This window comes from Ornithodoros turicata, unplaced genomic scaffold (genome assembly GCF_037126465.1).
Source record: "Ornithodoros turicata isolate Travis unplaced genomic scaffold, ASM3712646v1 Chromosome37, whole genome shotgun sequence".
Taxonomy (NCBI): Eukaryota; Metazoa; Arthropoda; class Arachnida; order Ixodida; family Argasidae; genus Ornithodoros; species Ornithodoros turicata.
Window position 1 is genome coordinate 1,206,454 of NW_026999367.1, and position 20,252 is coordinate 1,226,705.

The 20,252-nt window shown below is 44.1% G+C and overlaps 1 protein-coding gene across 1 annotated transcript in view; it reads right to left on the bottom strand.

The window, feature by feature from the left end:
- LOC135374001 (uncharacterized) overlaps positions 1 to 20,252 on the bottom strand; it is a 218,395-nt gene that overhangs the window by 83,290 nt on the left and 114,853 nt on the right. Inside the window, exon 15 of the mRNA XM_064607019.1 lies at positions 5,010 to 5,134. Coding sequence (XP_064463089.1) covers positions 5,010 to 5,134 — 125 coding nt within the window. The remainder of the gene's footprint in view (positions 1 to 5,009; positions 5,135 to 20,252) is intronic.

A 20,252-nucleotide genomic window follows, 5' to 3' on the forward strand; every position in this document is an offset into this window, starting at 1 on the left:
TTAGCGTTTAACACGCTTATCGCTCGTGTTCAGGTTTTGAAGCAGTTTTTTTTTCTGTGGTTGACAAAAGGTCTAAGGCCTGGCAATGTATGGGCCTGTTGCTCTGGGCCAGGTGGCGCGAGTGAGCAGCAACATCAGCGCCCCAAATCATGCAACACTCCCCAGTTTAGCAGACGACGCGGCACTTTCAAGTACGCGGTTTCGAGTTGTTCGCGCTTTTCAAGAAGCACCGCTTTTTCTGTTGATTTCCTACAGGTTTTGTAGCTTCCTTTGCACCATACCGTTTGACACACCATGCAAAACCCGCTGATGGAACTCATTACTGTTGGGATCCGCGGCCGTTTGGGCCCGAAATGGCGCTGTGCAAACTTCACTGCAACAGCCCTATTGGCAAAACATGATTGAAATACAAAGGGGTCTTTTCGGGAAACGCGCGCGTAAAATTCAGTGTTTTTCTTTAATTATGTCTAAACATTTGCCTGTTTCAGTGGATACGTGTAGGAGACAAATATAATGGTAGATAAAATATAATATGAATGATAAAATGAAAGAGCATTAAAATATGGAAATAAATGATACCAAATGTAGCAGTGGGGACACCTACAACCAGCGAAATCACGTGTCGAATTCGGAACAAAATTCCACTAGAGAGCATATTCGCCACCTTATATATCACAGAGCGCACCAAAATTTGCGATTGTCCTGCTGGCCTGGACGCATACTAAAGGATGCATACTAAAAGAACGCAAGAATTTCTTCTAAAACTGGCGAGATATCGCTTCCAAAGACGGCAAAAAGTGAAACACTCGAAGTCAAGGTCGGATTTTCTCAATTTTTTTGCATAAAACTATTCGGTAGAAACCGTTCGGTTACTGTTTATCATCATGTATGATGAACTTCTAAATATATAAAAAAAATCTGGTGGTCAATGGGACCTGCCTGCATGACCGTGAAATCGGCCTGGGGGAACACTCATCTGCATATTTCGGGGAACGCAATTGGAACGAAATTTCGAATCATTCGTAGCAGCAGGCGTTCATTTTCTACTACTTCAAACACCGACCTTGTCAGATCGTATCTATGCGACATAATTCAGGTCTCAATAATAAATTAGAAACAGAGGCATATTAACACGATAAAATGACTTTTGATGCGCTTGTATGTAGAAGATTGTGGACATTTGAATGAAAGAGTGTCACCAATTATTTGAGTAACTGCAGAAATCCTTGAATAGGTGCAGAGAGACTCTTATGCAAAATATAGATGCCTCTTATTGGGATCTCGAATAATGTGGAAATCACCTGCGAGCTTTCATTTTACTGCAGGATATTTTGGCGATTTAACGGATGTGTCCTTAATATCTTGCCATCCTATCTGTATAATAGCGTTGATAACTGTGCTCTTATTTAATTCTGTTGTTTATGAGGTATTGTGCGATATTATGTACACTGCAGCCCACTAGAGTGAGAATGGACGGGCATCATACCCACATTGGTTTTACCATGGTAATCCTTGTCCCTCAACTTCAATTGAACAAGTCCTTGTATGTTCAAGTGACTCATCCACTACAGTGTCCTACCGGTTCATCAGTAATCTGTGTTCCTGGTAGAGTACTGTTACGTGCTGTAAAAATACTTTGTCGAATCGGCAAGGCAACAGCATGTTTAGGTAGATTTTTCAGCTTAATGTGTGTTGCTGTTGTATCTAATTTGCCATCTGGGCAATGCATTTCGATACAAGCATATCAAATGGAACACTGTTATTCTGCATTGCACATGTTTCCACCAAGATCACCTGCAAGAACCGCACGGGCATGTTGTGAAAATGCGACAACCTGCCTCCTCAGAAATACACCAGCAGGCCTCATACATGCCAAAAGTATTGGTGCTGTACATGATCTTTGTGTGCCTTGGGTCAATAAAGATGTACTGAATTTGCTTTCCACACAGGTGAGTGAAGTGTGGTGATTGGAGGCATAGCGTTTATTTGAAATAGCGTATGCTGACTGAAGCCAATAGAGGGCTCAGCGCATAACACTGGGGACGTACAGGAGACGCGGCGCATAGAGCACGTGACGTATAACGTGGAGGATTATATAAGCCGTGGCGGTTAACCCCTGTGGCGGATATATCCGGTCATGAAGTAAGAGTTATAAATATGCAAAATAACGGCGCTTATTTATCCGCCATCGTGTTTAGCGGCGCGGCGCTGAAGCTGCTTAACACAGTTTTTTTTTTCACTGTTCTCACGTCTAATAATATTTATGCACGTGCAAAAGAGGAATATGAAATGAAATAAAGTGAAACTTAACTGAGTTAGTCCTTTGTGGAGGAATGCAAGACAGCACAATTGGTCCCAGTCATCATACGAATTTATCCTCTAGTTTTAAACATCCGGAAACGATAACACAATTATAACATAAATTGCTTATAGTATAATATTATTTATAAATAATAATTGCCCAATTTTGCGGTGTAAAATGAGAACTGAAACCACGCCACTCTCGTGCGCAAAACCTGCGACGGGTGCTCACACGTCAGAGGGTCACGTGTTTTTTATATCGAATAAGCTGATTGAACTACAGGCTGATCTGTTGACCTAATATGCCGCTTTCCGACCCAGATAATGAGAACAGCTCCCATGACATTGTGGGTACTATGTTGGCATTCCATGCCAGGACTGGGAGGTGAACCGGGTTCGAATCCGAATGCCGGCTGTCCTGTCTGGGTGTTTTCGGCGTGTTTTCCTCAGTCGCCACAGTTCCCTGTGAAGTCCGCAAAGGGCGCTCGATCCCCACAGTGATGTTCCCGCCTGAATGTGACTACGATAAGCATCCCATACCTACCACTACCACCACCAGATAAGGTGAACGTCATGTCGTCTCTTCGCTCGAGAAGTGCATAGTTCCGGTGTCTGCTGATTACGTATTAATATGTGGCGATTTCAACCTCAAAGTAGTGTTTGTTTCAGCTTTTTTGATAAGACAAGGGTCAATAAATAATGATTGCCGTTGATTCTGCTGTCTCGCATTTTCTCGGAAACAGTCAATACCGTACCATATTGACTTCCAGGTAATTCGGACGTCCAGTAGTTACAAGTACTTTTCCGCTGAGTGTCCGTCTGGCTGCAAAAATGGCATTGCTGCTCCCAGTTTCTTTTGTTTTATCTTAGAGCGCCCTGTGTATTGTTTTAGTTATATATCTATTATTCGTATAGTTCTAGATGAAAATGCGGGTAACAGGTCTTCCAGTGCACGCATTGCGCGGACGGCCTGAACCATGCCTGTGCCAGTCGTCTATTACGCTCGAACATGATGGCTCGCAAAGCTCGGAATTATTATTATTAGTTTCAAGGGTGTGGTCATTGGCATCGACGTCTAGATCGTGATAATGCTTGAGGTGCAGTGCCTCTTTTTGTTTTTTGTTTTTTCATTGTTGGGATTATGGCTGTGTCCTTTACCTCCCCTGCTTTTCACAATTGTATTCAATTGAAAGGATTGCAGCTCTTCTTGATTTTAGGGTTCTTTACGATACTTTATGATGAAACATCTTTTCTTTTCTGCATATCCCTGTGTACTAGTGGTACACCTAACTCCGCGCAGCTGCGATCTTTTACAATAGAATTGAAAATGAAACATAACAGAGGGGAAAAAGTTTGAGAGAGAAAAAGCGAGACACCAATAATACATTCTTTTTTCTTTCTCATTTTTATTTCGTGCTTGTACACTAATCTCTTTTCGATTTTCGTTTTCTCTTTTGACATTCTGGTATATATGTCTTTCCGGCCCTCCTCGATTTCAGCTACTGTCACAAGTTAATTGAATTGAAAGAAAATCGCGCAATTCTCTTCCAGTCACTCAGAAATGTACAGCTGTATCATTGCACTTTCAACGTTTTGCGAATTGCGTGGCACTATATGACGTGACAGGCAACAAAGTGAACGGCACGGCTGGTTCTAGTTAGATAAACAAGTCGAAAGTTACCTTCTACGTTGATTATGCGAACCTGTATGCAGCTTGATGATGTACAGGGCGGTATTTCATTGCTTCATCAAGAAAAACTGAGAGAAACAGCGATGATATCTTGCACACATGGTACTTGGTTCTTGGTCCTACATTTTTTGGGCAAAACGCGACTTGTCTAACGTATCTTCAAACGAACACTTATTTTGAAACAGAAATCAGTAAAACAAGAGCTTTATTTTAGGATGATAAATGGGGAGTATCATCGCGAGGGGCGATACTCTACCCCATTAATGGTGGTGATGTGCGGAACGAAGAAATCGCTAAAGCTTGCTATGCAAATGAGTCGAAACAAAATCCCCAAACCTCTTGAGCACAAAAAGAGCGACGCTTATTCCACGTCAAAGGACCACGTGGTTTCGAGCAATGAGGCTCATCGCAGTACAGGCTGTTCAGATAGATCGGCCCCGTTTCTGGCCCATATAAGCTACCGACAGCCAAGGCCTTGTCGTTTGGGCACTCGAGAACTGCGTATACTTCTAATTTCGAGTCATTTGCACAGAAGACACTTGTCTTGTTGTTCTTTTTTTTCCTAATATTCTTATGTGTTTACTGAGGGCTTTTGAGTGGAATAATAGTCCAACATTCTCGGTGTTACGACAGGTTCATTCACGAGTTGTATTTAAGTACTAACTGGGACAACCATTTCATAAAGTGTTGTAGCTTACGTAAAGAGTGAAGCCGTGAAGGTAGTGAGAAGTACCTACCTGTCGTTGTTACCAGCAGTGAGTGTTATGTTGTTGAACATAGTGGTATGTATTGCCTTAGGCTGGTCACACCACCAGCTTTATTAAGATAAATATTACAGGATAAAGGAGTTAAAAGTAGACTTCAAATTTTTCGATTATTATTGGGACGATAATGGCAGCAGGGGCAGCAGTGCTTGTGAAATATGGCAACTTTATCGCTAGATTTAGAAACACAATTGTTGACACAAGCCATGTTACATGTTTTATGCCCCTGGCGTTCTTTTTTATTTGATACTCACAGACTGGCTTCAATGTTCCACAGTCGGCGTTGATGTCCTTAAAGAACTGGTCAAGCAGAAACGTTTCATCGCATCCTGGTCTTGCGAGTATTGCCGGAACACAAGTCCTGCTGTATTCGATCACACTGGAAGAGATAAGACGTATACCAGAATCTCCGAAGTTTCAGGGACATTCTGACGCCATCTCGTAACATCCCTTGATTGAGTCACGCAGAATAAGCAGCACAGGATGGAATCGGTCGCACAGTTCGCTCGATCAGAATTCGGACCGAGCGCATTTACATGCACTTCGGTGATCGCGTCGAGCGAGTTAACCCACCCCCGCTGTCGAGTTGACGCTGCTCGACTCTGCGTGGCTTCAGCTCGACTCAACATCGTTTACATGAGCGAATTGAACTCGACGCCTAGATCCGCTTATATGAAGTTGCCACTAATCTGTATGCCGCCAATATTGAGGAGAAGCAAGCACAAGGAGCTGCAAGGAGAAAGAGCAAGGAGGAGAAGGAACAGTCTATGAGCTCAGCCTGCAGTAACATTCATCTTGGCCTTTCTGCAAATTGGCATGCAATCACCGAGTACGTTAGCACTCTCGCTAGTCAGCTAGTACGACCCCTTGCCAGAGCGACACCGCAAGTTCAGACGTCCTGAGCATATCAAGTAATAGTATACGTTGCACAGACCACAGGCTCACTCTCTTCCCTGTTGGAAATTCCTACTTGACTCCATATGGAATTATGACACCAGGTCCTACATGATGAAGGAACCTACATACAAATAGGATCCTTTTTAATTGTGGGTCCTACATGCAAATGCGATCCTACATATAAACAGGATCCTATTTGAATGTGGGACCTACGTTGGGTCCTACATGCAAATAGCTTCCTACATACACGCTAAAATGGCGGAATACCAAGTCTCTCGTGGTGATCCCGTATAATTTGTGCACCCTATTGTGCTGTGTATATTAGGAAATAACAAATCATGCAGCTTCTTTCTTTCTTTTTTTTATTGATATCGTTCATCATCCCTCTGACATGTCTGTTGAACAATCACACTCTTGCCTGATGTACAGCGTCTTCACCACCTTTACAGATCATGCTAGATGATAGCTCTAAGATATATTTCTTGGAGGCATCTGAAACAATAAAGCGAATTAGGAAGCTAGATTTAACAAGGGATAATACATTGTGTCACATAAAATGTGCCAAAACCCGTGCACAGGTTAACCAGACTTCCCACATATGCTGTTACTTGAGGTCCAAAGACAATTGTTTTGTTTGTTAGCAGCAAGATCAATTAACTATGAAAACTGGGGCTACAGCAAGGGTGTCAGTAAGGTATTACCTGAACAGGGTGTAAACAATGCACGTTGAGTTATAATATCCGCGATTATTTACATTCTGTGCATATTTCTTCCACACTCGGGGAAAATATGCATGACTCAAGCTGAGTTATTATGAATTAATAACCAAAAAAGGAAGATCTGTATCTTTAGAGCACCGGTACCCTGTAGCAGGGCCGCTGAAGTATCACACATGATATCTTCAACCTGATGTTAAGTGATGATAGAGGTTAACCAACAGGGTAAGAGCACGAGATTACAGATGAAGGATAAGGCAATAGGTAACAATAGGGTAATACTGGCACTGAGCGGATAAAGTTATAGGAACCAACGCGCTAGGAAGAATACTAAGCAAAAGGTGCACGAAACATGGCATTATATGAATACAACTAACCTTCAATTCACGAAATCCAACAGCTTTCGGTCTTCCAAGGTACACACACAGCAATAGGTCCAGATACCACTAGTAAGGCATGAAATACAGTCACAGCACTGCGGGGCACGAAAGCCACCAAAACTACGACGAAAGACGCTTCCCGAACGAGAGCTCTCTGGACACGCGTCCGAACGCTTCTAAGATTTCCCTTCTAAACGAGCTGCAGGCATTCCAAGCGTTCCAAGCTCAAGGGCGCGCCGCCTGTAACGGCTCTCCTCGTCTCCTCCATGCTCTCCTCGCACTACATCCAGAAAGCAGAAAGTCGCGCATACAGGCGACCAGCGCCATTAGAAAGAGGACGTTTTCCCCATCAAAATAGGTCTTCAATCACATTTCTACGCCAACAAACAACCGATATCGAAAAAAAAAAATGCCCCCAGCCCCATGTATAACGAGCCGCTGTTGCCACGTTGTCCTCACTCGAGAATGGAGAGAGATAGAAATATCCCGCAAGTTTCTAGCCGTTCGGTGTTCGGAGTGCACGAATCCGTTAATAGGTGATTCAGATCTCCCGCAGGGTTCAAACCTAAAAACAGGGACGAATGTTGCAGAAGGAGAGTCAGCATAAGGAATTTCGGGAATAACGCCATAACCTGTGGTAAATAGATGGGGATGTGAATTGAAAAGTTGTAGAGCAAAGAACAGAGAACACGCATTCAAAATTTCCAGTAAATTGGACGTTAGATAAGCGAGATTACGGCACTAAAGGAACGGCACCCACGGAAGCGTCTCCGAGCGGCGTCAGCCAGACTTGCTGGCGCCAGCGCCATGACCCTCCAACTCCAAAGCCCATATCTGGGGAACGGAAAGTCGCGCGCTTACGGGATGAAAGCGGTTAGTAAGAGCACGTCGAGAGCTTCAAAACTATGTCAAACACGACTCTGTAGGTGCAATGGAAACGTTTTAGGAAAAAAACGGCCGGCAGTCCCATGTATTGGAGGAGTGTAAACACGGAAACCGGTAGCTCGAGAACCAGAAGACTTTGACAGCTGTAGTAAACTTTGCCACGTTCACCGAGTTGAGGCGAGTACACTCCAGAAAGATGAAAACTGTCCGACGCGGGCTTCCTTCCGAAAAAGGGCCCCAAAGTTTAGAAAAACAGAGTTACGAAGGCGTCTCTGCCCACAACCCCCGAACCGCTAAAGACCGACCCATGGTTCCATTTGACCGATCGTAGAGCGACTCAAGTCCTACTAGGACGGAAATTCTGGCGTCGACCTCACTAGCGGGGCGGATGTTACGGAGCTCCGAACTATCGGAAGTGCAGAGGGAGGCCTGGAATTTCCAAGTACCTCGACTACTTTTAGGATTTCCTGCTAGCCGTGAGCGTGCACGTGAAGGGGAAGGATTGGGGAATCCGTCACAACAAACCGCGTCCTGATAGAACAGGTTTAGTCCTAGATATTAGACCGAGAAGCCCATCGACACCGCAATGTCGCTCGATGGGGTTCACCCGCCACCTCGACCGGTTGCGCACGGCTGTCGAAGTCTGTGCTTAAATAGCACTCAAAGGAATGCACGCATCATTGTATGCTTGATGTTTCGTCGACTAGTAATGGACATACTCTATGCATGTTCCATAAATGAATGCAACCAGTCCGTTCAGTTGTTTTCAACCTAAACAATATATCATGGCAAACATGATTGAATATGACTAGTTCGTTCTGGGCCCCAGTTTTGAGGGATATATATATATATATATATATATATATATATAGATGCAATCAAATAACGTTTGTTGCTGTTAATATATCACTTCCATATCTCAAAATAATTCCCCACGTCCTCTCCACATGAAACCAAACAGGTCACGTAAGATCTCCCATAGCTCCTTTTTGATGCCTTGTAGGATCCTAGAAGTCTCCAAGTAGCCGGATATAGGCAATGTAGTGTCCTACAACTCTCCTATATTGCCGCATATGGGACAAGTAGGACACCACAACTCTCATATATAGCCTAATATGAGACATGTAGGATCGTATGACTCACCAATATGTGAATGAATGTAGCACATGTAGGATCCCACAACTTTCCCACATGATACAAAATAGGACATAAAGATCCTACATAAATTTGTATAGGATAAATAGGACCACATACAACCTATTTGGCTTTTTTTCATCAGGGTTCTACTGAGTTCCCGTTCTCACTCACCTGTTTACATATTTGTGTTTCGTGTGTGTCAGCATGTGCACATATATGGAAAATCCGCTCTCCCGAAATGGAAAACATTTCGTGAGATGTGACGGTGTGCAAGACCTCATTTCTTTTTTAAATGATACTAGCTAGAGAGTTCAGTGCATCGTATGGTATCATTTTTACGTACAAAAGGGATATCGTCAGTGGTTCTGCGCCAGCGGAAAAGATGAGAGCTTCGCGCACTGAGAAGAACCACCACGGTGCCGGTTACGTCCGCAAGGCAGACAGCATACATCAACTGTCTAGTTAACTGTCATCTCTATTTCCACAAGTAGCGGCGACGAAAAATACGAATAACGAAAGGGAGCAAAGGGAACATTCATAGGAGAATCGTCGTCAGCTGTACTCAGATCCGAGTTTTTATTCACTGAAGGAGTGCAGAGTGCTATGGATTACCTGTGCGGGTTCACAAACCAGTTTCCAGGTGTGTGCCAATGAAACAACGACAGCCATCCTTATCAGTTTCCATTGGCATGTCTCGGGTACACGCATCAAAAACCAGCAAACGCTGCATAGACAGCGCGAGCTCACTTCCGCAATCGCCATAGTACAACAATGGACACCCTGTTACCGCAAGTAGTAATGACTGGACACAGGCTGCCGCCAACACACAACTTGGTCTAAACACGATTTAATTAGCAATTAGAGTTAAATGGGACCCCCCACATTAATCAGCACCCTACAAAGAGTCATCACATTAATTGAGGAGCATCTAACTCGTGTCCAGACCAGCTGTGTGTTGGAGGCAACCTGTGTCCGTAAAAAAGAAAAAAATAGATAGAAATAGAGTGGAGAGAAACAATTTATTTGGAAATCAACGATGCCGCGGCGAAGAAACTGCTCTGGAACACACGAGTGACCAGCGACCGCCATGTTGCTTGTTGACGGCTGGTAGTTGCAAAGATCGCCGACAATTGACTACCTAGTTGCAAGGCATCGGACCAGATGGAGCCACAATCATAGCTCTATGCGAGAAAGACAGAACAAGATACTAGCGGAAGGTAAAATTGCAACACTTCTCAAGAAGTCTAGGCTTGCCAGAGCGCGTGGGAAAGGTCAAACCGCTACTGCTAAACAGCACGGAGAAAACAGTACACATCTGGGAAAAGGCTTAGGGGTGACCGGTTAGGCCTAACCTCAGCATCACCGAACAAAGCTACGAAATTCAACAGGTAACACAAGACGACAACCACAAAATGCTAGGCTCACAACGCTAAATGTGCGTCAACAGGCTTGGTACACTACGGGTCACTGGTAAACAACTCTAAGCATGCACGTACAGGGAATAAGGCCTATCCATTACGGCAAACATGTGAGAAAAGGCTTAACACGAGCGCGGTAACATCGGGCACGGCAAATTAGTCACCTTTTCCCCAGCGGCGACGGTGCGTCCGATCCCGACGACAGTCAAGGATCAACTGGCGCAACGCAGGGATGGCGGAGTGACTGACCACACATCCTCACTCCACGAGAGCCAGCGCGAAAGTGAGTGGAGCACCTCGCCGCGGCCGCTACGCATGTACGTGCTCCTAGCACCCTCAGCGCAGGTGGCATCCAGCAGTCATCTCCTCGCGGACGCTCCCCGTTTCGGTTTTGCTCTCTTCTACTTCCACTGCGCGCACGCGCGCTCCAACAACGTACAATAAATCGCGATACGACTTCGTCTTACCCGTAGACGTGAAGCCCGTCGAATTGGACCCTCGGCTCGCACAGGCGCTCGACGCTTCGCTGGCATCACGCGAAGCAAGTCGTGCGGTGAAGCCTCCCAAATTGAGCGAATGCGAAGCCACCTCCATCTTATTGGAGCACGCCGCACCCATCGCTTTTGGCGACGTCACTTTGAATTTGCAAACCATGGTCCTACGTAACACACTGAACAAGTATTTCCAGACGCACAAGCGGTCATAGTGAATCTAGTTCTGATCATCATTCAAATAGAAATACCAATAATAGAAATCCTTCACGGTGACTCCCCGACTGTGTGCCAGCATGCACACAAATGTTTGTGTGTACTAATTGGCTGTTCTTCCGAGAAACTCCCGAAAAACGCGAGATGCTACACCATGAAGGCATTGTTCTATTATTATTTAAAAAAACTATGATGGTTTTGCGATTAACATCGTAAATTATTTCAAGTCTCTTCGCATCCTCTGTTCTGAGCACAGTAAATTTTCTGAAAGTGAGAAGTTGTGATTCATTTCATTCGATCCCAAAATGAGCGTTTCGGATGACACGTGCCCATGAGCCAACCTGTTTCCAGGCACGTGGCACGACATCAATTCTCCGCATTATTTCAGACACAATCGCCCAAAACACAAACAGGCGACACAGCGTTGATAACGCCAGATTGATTGGGCACTGTTTGGCACACCACAGCGAACACCCCTCCGACTGGAATGGAAATGTCGAAATGCTGTCTCCCTTTATTTCTACTAAAGGCCGCAAGGGTGGCTCCCCTCTTGCTCCGCCGGTCGAAGCGGACTTCCAGTTAACTCTGCTGCGAGCTGTACATCTGCCTCCCGGCTATTTTGCTACACCCCAAGCACTCCTGGATGCGATTAACCAGCGCGTTTGCGAACACGGGCGCTTCAGCTTCGAAGGAACCGAACAGAATTGTAAAATTCAGCTTTCCGAGGGCACCACCACTTTCCGCGTACATGGCCGTGCTTTTGTGCTTCGAATCGCGCACCGTGTTCACGGGGGAGGAGGATGCCACAAGCTCCGTCGAGGTACTACTGGAACCCCAGTTTCACAACATAATCGTCTAGAAGGATATCGTGGAACCCACATACGTGCGGAGCGGGAAAAGAACGATATTAGAGATGCTAGCCTTTTATTACGAGAAAGACAGGCACGTCGTCGCCTACACGTTAGATGACATCCAGTATTTTAACCTGTCTCAATTCAAAATTCTCTCAGTGACGATTGTTCTCGCGGACGAAACGGGAAGACGTTTACCGTTGCGGTCCGAGGGTAGAACCAATTTAATGTTGCATTTCAAATATGTACCGTAATTCCCCTAAAATAATTCTCGTGTACACGGGACCCCTTTTCCAAAGAGGGGGCGGTGTGTTGAGCAACATATCCAAGTTTATCGTTCCCATCTGGCAACAAATAAAACCAATCGCCAAGAAAACGTTGAAGCGCTTGGCGCGGAATTTGGCCGACTGCAAAAGAATATCACGCACAGTAAAAAAGTCGGCCATAGCAACGGGGAGAGACGTGCTGGATACCATGGAGGGCTCTGGAAACAACAATGGAAAGAAACGTCGCAAAAGACAACAAAGGGCGCCGACACACAATGCCCCTGCAGATACCTTTGGTTCGCCGTGAGGGTCACACATCCGCTGTGCGCTCCGACCATCATGACGTCAACGGAAAACAAAAAACAATCGCAATGGTCGCCGCTGTGCTGACGAGTGTCGTGGTGATATTCGAGCCCCCTTCTATTTAATACGGCGTAGAAGATACTTCATACCAACTCTTTTATCCGGTCAATGGGGTAAATAATACAGTGATCGAATTTTCTATTCAAACTTTTCAAAGGGCACACTTGGATCTCTACGGCAGCTTCGTGTCTTTGACCGCGCACATTGTTCGCGAGGACGGGGAAGAAACGGACGAGAAAGATGTGATTTTCCCAATAAAGCATCTGTTGAGTGGCATGTTTAAGATGGTCACCATTTATGTGAACAACACGCTAGTCAGTTCCAACGAGTTGTACGCCTACAGGAGTATTTTGGACGTCGTGCTTCATTCCGTCGTGCTCAAGAGACCGTGCACGCGGCAGGACTCTTTGTCGAGGACGACGAGCAAAAATGATTACGACGTCTCGTGTCGCGGTCCGAAACAACGTTACAAAGCGACGAATGGTGAAAAATACTTTAACCTGGTCGGACAGATCAAAACCGACCTGTTTGAACAGCCGCCGGTCCTGATGGTGCCTGCCGTGGAAATTCGCCTTGTTTTCCTGTTAAACAACGACGAATTTCAACTCATATCGGCCCCCAACGATGCTCTCCGTGGACGGCCAGCAAGTGTGGCCGAGTACGACTTTAAAGGTCAGCTATGCCGATATCTCAAATATTCGAAATGGTTGTGATATTCTGAAAGCCCACATCCAGCTCTCCCCACAATGCACCTTTATTCTCCCAGTTCGGTACAGTACCCATGTAAAAAAAATAGATAATTCATTCCGAAAAACACACGGGCGCAGCCATTTTTATGACATAGATGCACCCGAAGGGGCATTCTGACGTGTAGGCGCCTTTGTACTTGTCAGCGGATTCCAGCTACGGCTGTTCGTGGCTTCACATATCTGTGCTTGAAGATGGCGGACAGCCGGGTTCCGCGATAAGTAAACAGTGCAGCAGCTGCGAACTCATTCGTGAACCAAGCTCTGTGCGATGTTGTGACTGGAATTCGTCGTTTGTGTTTTGTGAGCACGTACAATTTGTATTAAGTCGCGTCTGCGTTATCCCAGCCCTTTACATTGCTTGCCCATTATAGGGTCAATTATCTTAGAAAATTGACTGAAAACAGCCGTTTTAGCAAGAAAATGCCGATAGCGTTTTATTTTTGCAGGAAAAAATCGTGCTATGTGTTTGAGAAACTGCATACTGCTATGGGAGAAGTTTTACGTACGATTTGCCGTCGACGATGTTATGGAATGACGAGCGACGTAAAACGAAATACAAATCACATTTTAAACTTTTTGTGGGATTCTGTGCATTTTTCATAAGCTTTCTTTGAATCACACACTCCCATGTCATGCTGCGTCGTGTGGCACGCTACAAACTACTGCATTTCTTGTGTAACATCTGGATATTGTTTGTAATAAGCATGCACTGTAGCACAAAAACATGGGCATAGCATAGATCCTAGAAATAAAATCAGTGGGTGCACCTTATCCCTCTGTAGAGTGGTGTTTCAACTCACAACTCAGCCCATGGGGTGTAAAAGTGTTAGAGGTAATTTATGTGACTTGCCGTCCTGGGTCACATCACTGGCCAGCCTCGGAATTAATTCTGTACTCAGGAATTATTGCACAAATCACTTTGTATTTGATATTTATCATGTAGGACATGATAAGCAATATGTAAGTCGCAACCCTGTCAGCAGCATTATAGACTGCCTCTTGGCTTTACAGTTTGAGATACATTACCAAACCATTCGCAGGGGGCAGTCTTATATGGCCCATGTAACTTACCTTCATGGAAGTTATGCGTTAGCATACCCACTGCACATGAAGCACAATTATATATGCTTAACCATCTATCATCTATCTAATCTTCTGAACCATATGCGTGGATGCATACGAAATTATTTTTATGCCCATGCTATACCTTCCTAGTCCCACATGTGGACATGAATAACAGTGAATATATGTGAAGTGGCAAAAAAGAATGCTAGGCTCTACCATCATTGTGCCCCCCCCCCCAACTTTTCCACATTTATGTCTGGTGAACAGTGAATATCTCACTCGAAAACACGACATTTGTGTATTGTTTGGCAAGCAAATAAATATATTTATTTACATTTTCCATCAATCAACAATGTTGGGCCCTGCTGCAAATATAAATGTCAACAAGGAAGTACTTACAAATTATTCCTATGTATTCAAATGCAGATATGACAATTCTCTTTTTTACCTCAGCACAGTACAGTTTCAAAATTAACACACTGCACAGCATCAGCAATCTTAAAATATCTCAGGAGGGGAATCACATAAGGTTCCAATAACAGGCTCTGCAATCAAAGTGCCAAAAGACGAAGTAGCAAGAAAAATCTGAATAATCGGTTGGCATTGTGATGTGTACTACTATGTACAGTGGAACATGTTGAATGAACATGTGAATGGAACATGTTACCTCACTGCATTGCCTCCATGTGAGCACTAGGACACGGAGCTTTCCAGGATGCTGTTTTCGTGTTTTTTGATGCCCCCCTTTTTTTGCAATAGCAAACATGGCCATAGTAAAACAGAAGCAGCTAAGGACCGGATGAGACAGCTACAATGTGACTGCTAGATCTCAAATGATATATTTATTAGCAGACTCTGGAATATACACATATATGTTGCTAAACAAATGACAATTTAACCAACAGAATAACAGACAAGAAAAAGGGGTTATATATCTTCCCCTTCTTCTCATTCTATTTCACAGGCAGCCCTAGTATGATTCTGAGTGTGCCCGTGCGTCCCTTTTGAGATAACGTATCTCGGACAAAAGCAAATCGAACCACGGACTGCTTGCACATGCAACTGTCTTGGATTTCTCTAACCACTTGTTGTTTAAATGCAGCCTTGATCTCTGTGTTCTGGAAATATAGACAGCATCCAGAGTCCCTGCAATGTGTTGCCAAGTTTCCCGAGGGCATCAAAAGTCTGTCCTTGGCTGCCTGTGTTTCGCTATGGCTCTCAGATACAAACTACCCCATTTCAACACAGTAGGAAACACAGATTTGTAAATAGCACCTGTTGATTGCACTGTACATACCCCATTATAAAGGATCATAGTGGATACTACATCTAGTGCAATAATGTCAAAACACAAGAAAGCTAGATTTGAAGCCACTCTCATGTCATAGTAGTAGTATTTCTGTGAAGCTATGCAATTCCTGTCCTGCAAATAATTTAAACCATAGGTTTTATCTGCCAGCGTAATGATCCCCTGAAAAGCAATTCTCACTTGGCTGGAACTACCGGTCCTGAAACCTATCCCTGACATGTGTAAAATCAGGGAGGAAGACCAAGGGCAGCGGTGGAAAAGACAAACACACACGAGCTATGTTCTCACTGTGTAACAGCTGCTCTAGCTTCTAAAATGAACATGTTCCAAATTAATATAACATGGCTTGACACAATACGCCGGCGAAAGCTAAGAAATAAAATTAGTAGTAAAATGTACAATATATAAACACTTGCCACAACATGACAGTTTCCTTCCTGCATTCATGTGCTGCCATTCATCCCACTTGAAGTACTGAACTATATGAGAGCATTACATGCTAGTGTGACCGAACTTGAACAAGATTACATAGCACAAGATAAAAGTAGAGGGAACATAATGCGCAGATTTTGATTCACGCATAATGGCCGCAGCAGTAATGCATGAAGGCCACTGGCTAAGTTGTGTTGAGAAACACCACTTTCTGTTTGCCATGTCTAAATGAAACGTACCTGACCTGATCCAAAGTAACTGTTCTGAGAACACGCAAAGAGAAAAACAGAACACACACCGCAACATTAACAGATTGGAAAATGAGCTGTGGCGAGCTCCACCCTGGGACAAAGTCAACAAGTAATTCACAAAAAGTCAATGAGTGTCTGAAATATAACATCCCTGACTGGTAGCAGGACGGTCCACGTTCAATTCCTGGTGCTAGCACTGACTGGCTTTTTCATGAATTATTTGTTGAAGTTTCCATGTGCTTGAGAACATGAACCATTCATCAACCACTGTATCCTTTTGGGGTGATGAGGGTTTGTCATACCAAAGACATCCCTTTCTTGGATGTGTCCTTACGGTTGCTCACCACTGCAGAAAAAAAAGAAAAATTATTTAATGACAAGAAATGGATAGTCATGTTTACTTGATAATGATTGTGCACAACAGACAGAAGACTTTCACACAGAAGGCTGTACTACTTCTTCAGGTCTAACATCAAGTTACAAAATTCCAGAATATAAAGACATGTTGTAAGGCAGAAAGCAACTAGAGCGAGGGTTGGTACAAATATACATATAGCAACACAAACATAGTATAAGAAAATAAAAGATGGTATGACGCCATCAGTTTCAAACAGACAAGGGATGAGTTGTGTAGCACAATACATGAATGAACACGGTGGCAAGATAAGTATTTGGCACAAAAGGCGTTCACGGGCGAGACATTCAGGGAAGCAGTGCTACAGTGTCTTGTCAACTCATGCCTTGCCGGCTTGAAACTGATGGAGTTGTACCCCCTTTTTATTTTATAATATATGTTTGTATATTTATTTTTATGTCTCTACCAACCCTCGCTCTCTACCTTACAACATGTTTTATATATTCTGGGATTTTGTAACTTCACGTTAGACATTAACAAGAGCAGCCTTCTGCACGAAAATCTCGTCTCATTAAAATTTAGATGCTCTCAACAGTCTTCTTTCTGTTGTGAATCTGTATCGCAGGATACCTGCACAGTGCTGTTCTATGTACTGTGACTTTGCAGTAAGATTATGGACTTTGGATAAAAAGTCTATACAAAGCACTGCTCAGGTATTTTTGCCTATCGAACAGCATGTATGCACACAGTATTTGTGCAGTGGACCCACTAGAAATGTAAAGAATGTGGCATTGCCCACAGTAATGCACCAGTTCAACACAAGTATTGTAGAATCCAGGTATTTTAGCTTACATGCAAATTCAGAACCACTATTCAGTATGAAGTTGTGACAAATAAATAGTTCCCCTTTTTCCTAGCATTCAGAACAGAGACAGTGAATTAATAAGAGTAGACAATGTTAACATTAATTATGGGCTATTCTCCAATCAAACATTCACAGATAGTGAAAGCACCTTCCTCAATGGACGCTGATGACAGTGAAAATTCTAAACAGTTATCAGCTTCTGCGTGTCAGAAAGGACTGTATGTCCAACAGTAATCCAGCTAACAGTAACAAAAATGCACAAAAGGCAAATTAACTGAACTAATGTAACATACCTTTTATATCGGACAGTGAAGCCTGTATCACCCCATCCACAGGAACCAGTGTCCAGACAGGAAAAGTGCTTGAACTGGGAGATAGCAGCTAATCGGAATGGCGACCTTTGTTTTCCACCCTGAAAGCACAGGTTGTAACGTTGAGGGCAGATTTAAGAGTGGTGTAAAGATGCCTGCATGAGAGCGCCCATGAAAAATGGAACATAGGTGAATACTCAAATTATAACATTGCATTGTCATACCTGTTGGTGGCAGCTAGACTGCAATTAACGTGTCAGCAATTTCTCCATGCACCATATGCAAGCCAAATCCTGCTTCATTTCCACCTTCAGCGTGCACCTGTGGTAATTCACAAGTTAGATTATGAATACTGTTGTGTTGTTAATCGTGGCTACATTAGAGTAAGTGCAGTAGGACAGCTGCACAATCGATTCATGAAGCTTGCTATTTTTATATCTGAACCTCGACTTACCTTTCCGCTCTCGTTTTTTGTCTCGATACTCCGTGGCACGTTCAAAATTTGTGTGTCGGGCATCTCAGACTTTCATCAGAAGATTTCGTGCCGAGATTCCAAATTGCCTCTGGAGTCGCGAGTAGCCTATGATAACATTCGTGGACGAAATCGTTGGAGCGGAACTTAATAGGCACCGCTGTCAGCCAAGAGCTTCGTACTGCTTGGTCTTTTGGCAGCTTATGCTTGTCTTCTTCAACTTGGACGTGGACAAGTGTTCTTCTCCTTCACATTTGAACGAGTGTCGAAAAGGAAACGTTCGCCTGCAATTACGCTTCGCTAAAATCCTTCCACACGCGGTCACCGTCCTCTTGATTTCCGAGTGTCCCAAGCTCATGTGCATCGACAAGGACCATACGCCCCAAGAACACAATGATATCCTCAGGTCATCCCAAGGATGTTCCATTGGGACAGGAATAACATCCCTCGGACATCCCCGTATGGTCCTCAGTTTGTCAGAAAAGTGTTAAAATGCAACGCCTCGGGCCATCCCCAGAAGCTCCTCAGGAAGGGTCCCAAAAACACCACCAGTAAGGTTTTAGGAGCAAAAGAGGATATCTTATAGTGATGATTTATTTATTATTTATTTATTTATTTTGAGAAAGGTGGCCCATTTTGAGTACAAGGTTGTTTTTCTCATTCTGGCACTTGTTCAACCTCAGTCACCAGCTTTTCGTTTGCTCCTTTTTATTTGTTTAGCATATTCCTCATAACGGACAAAGAGCACGGCAGTTTAAAAAGCAAGCAGAAAGAGTGAAAAAGTAGTTCCAGGAGCACTATGTCAGAGAAACTCACTTCAAAAGGTACTGGACCTTCCCTCTGAACAGAAACAGATACTATTTATTGGTTGTTACGCGTCCTCCCATAAATTCGAGAGCCTTATTCGCTTCAGAATTAAAAACGAAGGGTGAGCTCCTAAGTTTAATTCGATTATGCAAACAAATAATACAACAAACAAAGAATTGCTTCGAGTATTAACTCCCCTTCGATGCAAATCCTGTGTTTCTTACTCAATTTGGTTTGAGGCATTCAGTGGGACCTTGGGAGGTCAAAGACAGTGCAACAGAATCGTGCATTTCTCTCTTTTTCGCGGAAAATACTCCATGTGTCATAGACAATCACCTTTTTTGGGAAGAAAGGGAATTTATTGGCAGAAAAATCTCCCACAGGACCGCACTTTCTTTATGACAAATGCCATTCAGCCCGAGAGATCGACCCAAAAACAAAACGAATCTATCACTCAATATTTGGGGAATCTTAGCAGGTGAACTGTGCGAAATAATATTTCTCATCCAGTCAGTTACCCACAGGGACACGCACAGGACGTACTAGGATGACTCTTCGCGGACAGTCCGCGAGTATCGTCCTCAGGACGCTCTGTGGATTCATATCGAAGGACGAGGACACGATGACACTTTGGGGACATCCTCAGGACCGCGTGTGTTCTTTGGGTGGTCACCTTCGCATAGAAAAGATTATGAAAGCCACATCTTGGAATTCGTGTCCCTGAACCCCCTCACTTCCTCCATGCTGACAGGCATTTGCGCTTCCGACGAAGCCTTCGTTCTACGCAAGCCCAGCTATTTAATCATCAATGCGGAAGAGCGAAGAAAGCGCTGCCAGCAGTGGGTGCTCTGCCTGAAAAACTACGACGGGTCTGCCGTGTTTTTCGACAGTAAAGGACTTCCCCCCATCGAAGCAAACCTTCGAAGGACTTTACTAGAGGATGAGTATAACGACAAGTGTATTCAATCGCCTTTTTCGCCTTACTGCGGGCTTTTTTGTATCTACGTAGCCCCGCGCATGTCGAAACGCTACAGCTTGAAAAATTGTGAATCCATGTTTTCCTGAAACCTCGAAGAGAATGACGAAACACGAAAACGTCTCCTCGTGGGCGAACTCGCTTCGTAAAATGTTCCGTTTATTTTTTTCACGACATACACAAGACACTTGCGAGACAATCTTTTAACGTGCTGACCCGACGTTCGTCGCTGGTCACCGTGACGTTGAAGGATGTGTTGAGAAGCTAGTAGAGATGGATGATAGG